At 47.8% G+C, this 6839-nt stretch overlaps 1 protein-coding gene across 2 annotated transcripts; it reads right to left on the bottom strand.

Annotated features, from left to right (window-relative positions):
• Positions 1 to 15: 15 nt before the first annotated feature.
• LOC100277096 (uncharacterized) lies at positions 16 to 1237 on the bottom strand. Of its 2 annotated transcripts, none has more exons than XM_008657765.4 (3): positions 926 to 1237; positions 795 to 847; positions 16 to 423 (listed from the first exon to the last, which is right to left on the bottom strand). In XM_008657765.4, exons 1-3 carry the CDS (start codon positions 993 to 995, stop codon positions 319 to 321), a joined length of 228 nt encoding a protein of 75 aa, XP_008655987.1. In that variant the 5' UTR covers positions 996 to 1237; the 3' UTR covers positions 16 to 318. The 2 variants fall into 2 exon arrangements, with proteins under 2 accessions (XP_008655987.1, XP_008655986.1); XM_008657764.3 differs by having other exon boundaries at positions 789 to 847.
• Positions 1238 to 6839: the final 5602 nt, after the last annotated feature.

Raw genomic sequence — 6839 nt, forward strand, 5'->3', positions numbered from 1 at the left:
ATCACATAATTCATCTGATAATCAGTGTTGTTTGTTTATCTTTCAGCTTATTTAAGCTAGACTATATAAACTAGAGGGTAAAGAAATAGGACTTAAAGTCTGGTGTCTCGACTGACAGAACATTCTGGATCTTTATTTCATCATCATCTAAAAGACTACCTTATTATACTACTACGTAGCTAACAAAGTGACGTGGGCGTGGACGGGACCAAACCGTTCTGATTCTTTCTACTCATTACAGGAACAACTCAGCAAGACTAGCTAGGTACCAGCAGAGTCCAGTGGCTGGAGCGTCACCGGACGTTTATCCTTGGCTACCTATGGAGGGTGTCCGCTCCCTGGCTTCCTGCGTGGGTCATGTTTGGGGTTGGACCCGCCGTAGTCGTAGTCCTGAACGTACGTCAGAACCTTCCCACTGCGTCTCTGCGTTTGGAAAAATACATGCATGCATGTGTTCTGATTAGTTAGGTGAGTGAATGTCGAGAGCCAAAAGGACTAAGGTTTAAACTCTTATTATTTTTTTTTATAATAGGAAGAGAAAAGGTGACACACGACGAATCGTATAGAAACCAGTATTTTAATTATATATTTAAAATAAATATCAAATTCTGTAAAAGAAGTTATTTGTTTTGTTTACCTAAACTAACAATAGCCTACTGATCGAATTGTATCAAACACTTCAATAATATGCTTTCTACAAAACCAATTAGCGATGGTTTCTAATTAAACACGATTTCACTTCCTTTAAATGTCTGACAGCTGTTTCAACCAAGATTAGAGATGCCGACCTCAACCTCAACCGCTTCAGAAAGATCTGCATCGCTGGCTTGTGTAGCTGCAGTTTGTCCTGCATGCAAACAGGGAAGCTCTTCAACCGTGTACGACTATATACATAACTCACCAGCAAGGAAACGGACTGTACTACCTGAAGACACACCACTGAACAGTAGAGACACCACAAGAATAACGGTGAAGATGAGCCTGAGCTTGGGCATTGTCGCTCTGGTTAAGCAGGCGACGATTGTGTGTCTCCTTCTTTCCTTCCTTGTGCAGCTCGATCTCAGAACTGTTAGTTCTGTGAGGAGCTGGAACGTACGTACCACCAGTGGCCCCTTTATATACGACGAACGGTAGCGCTAGCTGCTCCGATCCCTAACAGCTGGAAAGGGCACGCCCATATATTGTCCATGCTTTTGCAATAGTGTGTTTGTGTGTGCGGCTGTGCCGTGCCACCAGTGACCTGCATCTATCTGCTGCTGCTGATGACTCTCCCATATATGCACGGCCGGGCTGGCGATGAAAACGAAAGCCAATATGCATGGGCCTCCTCCCAAAGGTCAACTATTGTATTCGTCATCCGATCATCACCACACAGGTTAAGAGTAGAGCTAGCAGTCGTCTAGCACACAGTGCAAAACTGTTCATGGCAGTATATATATGCTGCCTTAATTTAATTTAATTTGATGTGTAGGCTATGCTATGCAGCATGCATGCGGTTGCGCGAAGCAGCAGCACATGCACAAACTGTTCGTTTCTGTACTACTGTGTTCAGTTCACAGCCCATTTGACATTTGTTGGGTGCTGGCGCCGCTGCGCGATGGGCTGCGCGGTGGGGCGAGGGGCGGCGCTGCGGGGGGGCGAGGGGCGGCGCGGTGGGCTGCGCGGTGGGGCGAGGGGCGGCGCTGCGGGGGGGCGAGGGGCGGCGCGGCGGGACGAGAGGCGGCGCGGCTCGGCTAGTGGCGGCGCGGTGGGGCGAGCCAGGCGGCGCACGAGCGGCCAGGAAGCGGCGGCGGAGAAGAAATGCGACGGAGAAGAAACCGAACAGAGGAAGAAGGAACCGGGTATTTTTAAATACATAATTTTCGGCGGCTAGGGTGTTGGCCGCCGAAAATAAGTTTATTTTCGGCGGCCGTGTCAGAAGCCGCCGAAAATAAGACTGTTTTCGGCGGCTTCTGACACGGCCGCCGAAAATAACCTTATTTTCGGCGGTTTGCTCCTGCCGCCGAAATTATTTACTTATTTTCGGCGGCCACCTCCTGGCCGCCGAAAATAACAGCAGCCGCCGAAAGTGACATACAGTGCTGTTGTGGCAGTGGTGCGGCACGCACGCAACGAGCACGACGACACATGCAGTTGCACTTGGACGCTCTGGAGGTGGGCGGATCAGTGCGCGCGCGCGCGCGCTATAGTGCCATTTCGATCTGCAGCGCTAGCATGCGTACCCATCACCCTAGCTAGCTAGCACCTAGATACGGCTGGGGCGATACGCCGCACGGGCGCAGCAGCTAGCAGGACGTACGCGATGGGATCGCCGTCACCTGCAGTGCTGCTGCTTGTGCTAGCTAGTGCAGCAGCACGAGCAGCGCCCACTACCGGAGGCAGCGCGCACCGTCGCCGCCGACCGGTTGCTCTCGCGTGCATGATGCATGCATAGCTGCATGTCCTGGCAGGCAGCAACAGCAACAGCAAGCGACCTAATAATAAAAGATGGCTGCGGCCTGTGGGTGACCCACCGTCGCGTCGCGGAAAGCTCGCGGCTTTGTGCAGGCGAGTGGAGGTTGCGGATCGCATTGCACATGGGCGACCGACCGAGCCTCCGCTCACGCGAGGTGACCTGGCCCAAATAAAGCTTTCGGCGGAGAATGGAGGTGAAGGGGGACGAAGACGCAGCAGTGGTGGTGTGTGCAGTGCAGCGCGAGAGGTCGGTCCAGCCGGCCATTTGCCTATCCAGGCATTCCTAACCTACTCTAGCCAGCGGCCAATATTATTTTCAACGGACATGGATCATCCACCGAAAATAAATCTTTATTTTCGATGGCCATCGGCACATCCATCGAAAATAAAACCTTATTTTCCATCGAAAATAAAACCTTATTTTCGATAGTTAAGCCCTGACCACCAAAATAAGCCTTTTTAAACGTCGGTTTACTTCTTATTCCCGATTTCTTCCTCTTAACGCCGCCGCTCTCTAGCCCGCCGCCATTCACGCCCGGACGCCTCGCCTCGAACCAGACGCGCTGCCGCGCCTCCCTCGCCCTCGACTCGCCCCGACCGCCGCCGCCACGCCCGACCACTCCCGCACCCGGCTCCCGCTCTCTGGTCCATGAAGATAAATTTAGTTATTTTTCATCCAAATCCCACGCTATAGTGCATGTCGATTGGATCAGTCGTATTGAACCTGTGGCCCCACACCGGTGGCTCAACTTCACAGTGAAACACGACGCACAAGCCATGCTAGCAACGCGACACAAGCAACATCGGAGGCTAGAGCATGTACTATAACTCTAAGGGTGAAAACGATCCGAAACGATTCGTAAACACTAAGTCTGTTTTCGTTTTCATATTTTCCTCGAAAACGAAATCGAAAACGATAACTCTAGAAACGGAAACAACATCGGTAATTCAGAAACATCGGAAACGAAAGTTCAATACAAAAAAACACACCAGTTACGGTCGGAATCGAAAATACACCGGTAGAAAACGTAACATATACCCTCGATGACTTCAAAATTTCAGACAAGTCGTACATCCACATAAAAATAGCAATAATATATAAATTTTCACAAATTCATGAAGGGTTAAAGCATATATCACAAAGCATGAAAGCAATATCTCACAAATACATGTGACAAGCACTATGTACACATACATATAGTTAGAAGGTCAACATAATTGGTACTCACATGTTCTTTTTTATTTGTTGTGTTTTAGTTCATAAATGAACCAGTGAGCGACAAATATTCGAGAACGGAGGTAGTATCATACTGGTCCTTCTCAGCCTCTCGCGCAAATTACGAATATATGTATCAAGAAACTATAAATAAGGTACATAAAGGTTTCAAACAACTTTAAACTATACTCCCTCGGTCCACGAACGTTGGACGTTTTGGCACAGGTAACAATTCCACCAGCGTTTGACGCTAAACGAGAGCCGAGGCATCTAATAATCAAAGCCAACGTCTCGGCAGAATTTTTTGTTTTTTAACCCTTTTTTGTGACAAAAATTTACATTTAGACCCCATAATGACTTATTTCCTGATTTGGACCCGACGTTCGGTGCCATAGCCTATGGCGCCGAGGTCTGACGTGGCGGTGGCGACTCCCGGTGGCTAGGGCTAGCGTGGCGTCGACGCGGCGCCGACGCGGCTAGGGATGAAAACGGGACGGATACAGCCGGATACAGGGTCATCCCGTATCCTACCCTAATGTATTTATCTCGGATACGAGACCGGATACGGGTACTTCAGATTCGGGATGGATACAGGACGGGACCGGGTAATAATACGGGCGGATAAGAAACGGATAACGGATACTAATCGGGTAGGTACTGGATAGTTGTCGGGTAGTTCGTACCGATGGCATTAATTGCCCAACCATCCAACAAACACATAAATTAAGCAATACATAATCATGTATATGATAGATCAAATGTGGAACCAACAGCACAATATTAAAAAAAATTCGACAGCGTGTCCCCTCTTTTAGGCATAATCCACAAGTATATAATAGATAGATAGTAGATAAATGACATCATTTAACATGTTCAAGTGTTCAACACTTGCACATCACAAAATGAAACAACACAAATCACAATAGATAGTCATTTGATCATGTCCAGTTCAGAACAACATAACAAGTGAAGAAGTGCAAACAAGACAATATAGTTCCACAGCATTACAACAATAAATATTAAATAACAAGTTCAACATCATACATTCCATGGTAACTTGAAGTCGAACATCTCAAGTCCCAATTGCAAAATCATCCTCCAAGTCAACTCCATCCATAGCTTCAGTTAAGGTTTTAATTTCATTCTCCAAATCTGAAATTAATAGAAAACATGTTATTGATCATGATGATGATGTGAATCATTACGCTATAAATATAACAATACCTTTCTCTGAAGCAATCTTCCAATCTTTACAACAAACCAATGCCTCAATAATTTCTGGTTTGAGCCTTGAACGGAATGCATCAACAATGCGTCCACCAGAGCTAAATGCAGACTCTGAAGCAACAGTAGAAACTTGCATAGACAAAACATCACGAGCAAGGGTTGAAAGAATAGGAAAATTTGTGACTTGCCCTTTCCACCATGATAGGACATCAAATGTTGTTCCATTGTCATTGACCTTCACTAGGTCCTCACTCATGTACAAATCCAACTCTGACACCTTCTTCATAGGAAATGATGGTCTTAATGATTTGATGAATTTCACAAAGTACTTGTGCTGAGCAATACTGAAAGGATATTCATGCATGATGATGGCATAATATAGAAGTCTCACACTGGCATTCTCATCATATTTATATGTTCCTATGGAATTTCCACTCTGACTAAGGATTTGCTGACCTTTCAAGATTTGATGCTTCAACTTTAAATGGTTACTAAAAGCCTTTGTACCATTAGCACTTTCTGCCCTAGCTTTATGTGTACATCTATTGCATTTAGCCCATGGTTGCTTAATAATCGAACCATCAGATTGTTGAACCTCTAACTCATACCTTGTGAAGTGACCCCAAACCCATGAAGTGAGTTTTTTTCCAATCTTGACATCATTTTCTTATTCTTCATTGTCTCCAATACTTCCTTGAGCAGTTGCACTTGCATTTGCGCATTGGCTACCACTTGGAGTGCTTGCACTTGCATTTGCGCTTTGACTTGCACTTGCATTTGCGCTTTGCACAGCTGTAACAAGTACAAAATAATGTTAATATACAATTACTAGTTGCATAGAGCCTGCGAAACTAATTTGTGTAAATTGAAAAATATACAAACCTTTTGCAAATGATGGCACTAAAACAATAGCTCTATCCTTGTTTGATCCTACTGACTTGGATGTCTTAAGCTTGCTCACAGGAGTAGTGGTTCGCTGTTTGACCGCACGATTCTCTACACCCATGAATTTCTTCTTCTTTCCAACAAGAGGGGTAGCAGCAGCATTAGCACCATCAGAAGGTTCACCAGCAACTTGGTCATCGCTGCGAGCATTGCCATCATCTATAATTGGGGCTTGCACTTCATTCTCATTAGACCCATTCTCAATATCAACTCTAACATCCACATCCATTGCACTGCAAATCACAAATGAGTACAAAAATTCAGTCCTTGGTGTCGTGTACTCGTGTTTGGCTGTTTGCTACCTCTACCTGGATGTCTGGATATCACAGATGAAGTGAAGTACCTGGCTGGCTGCTCTGCTATGATGGTGTGCCCGGCCGCTGCGAGGCAGTGAGGTGGGGGCCGACGGCGAGGCAGTGAGGTCGGGCCGTGCGGGCGGTGGTGTCGACGGCCTTCCCTTCTAGAAGCTGCTCGAGCTCGACTGCCCACGCACCCAGTGCCAGCGCCCAGCGCAGCGGTGAACCGGTGACCGCGCGTGGCGGCGTTCGTGCTCGAGCTCGACTGCTCGTCCACCAGAGCGTTCGTGGCGGGCGGCGGCGGCCGGGAGCACAGGAGATGGGACAGCGTTCGTGGCGGGCGCCGGCGGGCGGGAGCACAGGACGGCGTCACGGTGGTCGGCTGGCTCCTGGCTGGTTGTGGCTTGGGCGCTCGGCGGCTGGATGCCTGGATCACTGGATGTGGATCAGCGCTAAACCCTAAACACCTGATGCTTGATGGGCCGGCCAATCAAGCAGCCCGCCCAACAGCCAACACCCAACAGGAAGTAGGCCCAAGCCAAATCTAGAAACCGGGTACCCGCCCGAATAGTACCCGTATCCTACCCGGGATTTTCGGGTACTGACCGGGTATTAGTGATTCCGTATCCTACCCGTATCCGAGAGCCAATATCCGGGTAGTACCCGTATCCGTCCCGACAAATAAAATACCCGTTTCCGTA

This window comes from Zea mays, chromosome 8, assembly GCF_902167145.1.
Source record: "Zea mays cultivar B73 chromosome 8, Zm-B73-REFERENCE-NAM-5.0, whole genome shotgun sequence".
NCBI classification, from domain to species: Eukaryota; Viridiplantae; Streptophyta; class Magnoliopsida; order Poales; family Poaceae; genus Zea; species Zea mays.

Coding starts and splice junctions, on each gene's coding strand:
- LOC100277096 (XM_008657764.3), bottom strand. CDS start 995: ATGCCCAAGCTCAGGCTCATCTTCACCGTTATTCTTGTGGTGTCTCTA. Junction 848..925: donor GTTCAGTGGTGTGTCTTCAG/GTAGTACAGTCC, acceptor GTTTGCATGCAG/GACAAACTGCAGCTACACAA. Junction 424..788: donor CTGAAGCGGTTGAGGTTGAG/GTCGGCATCTCT, acceptor TTCCAAACGCAG/AGACGCAGTGGGAAGGTTCT.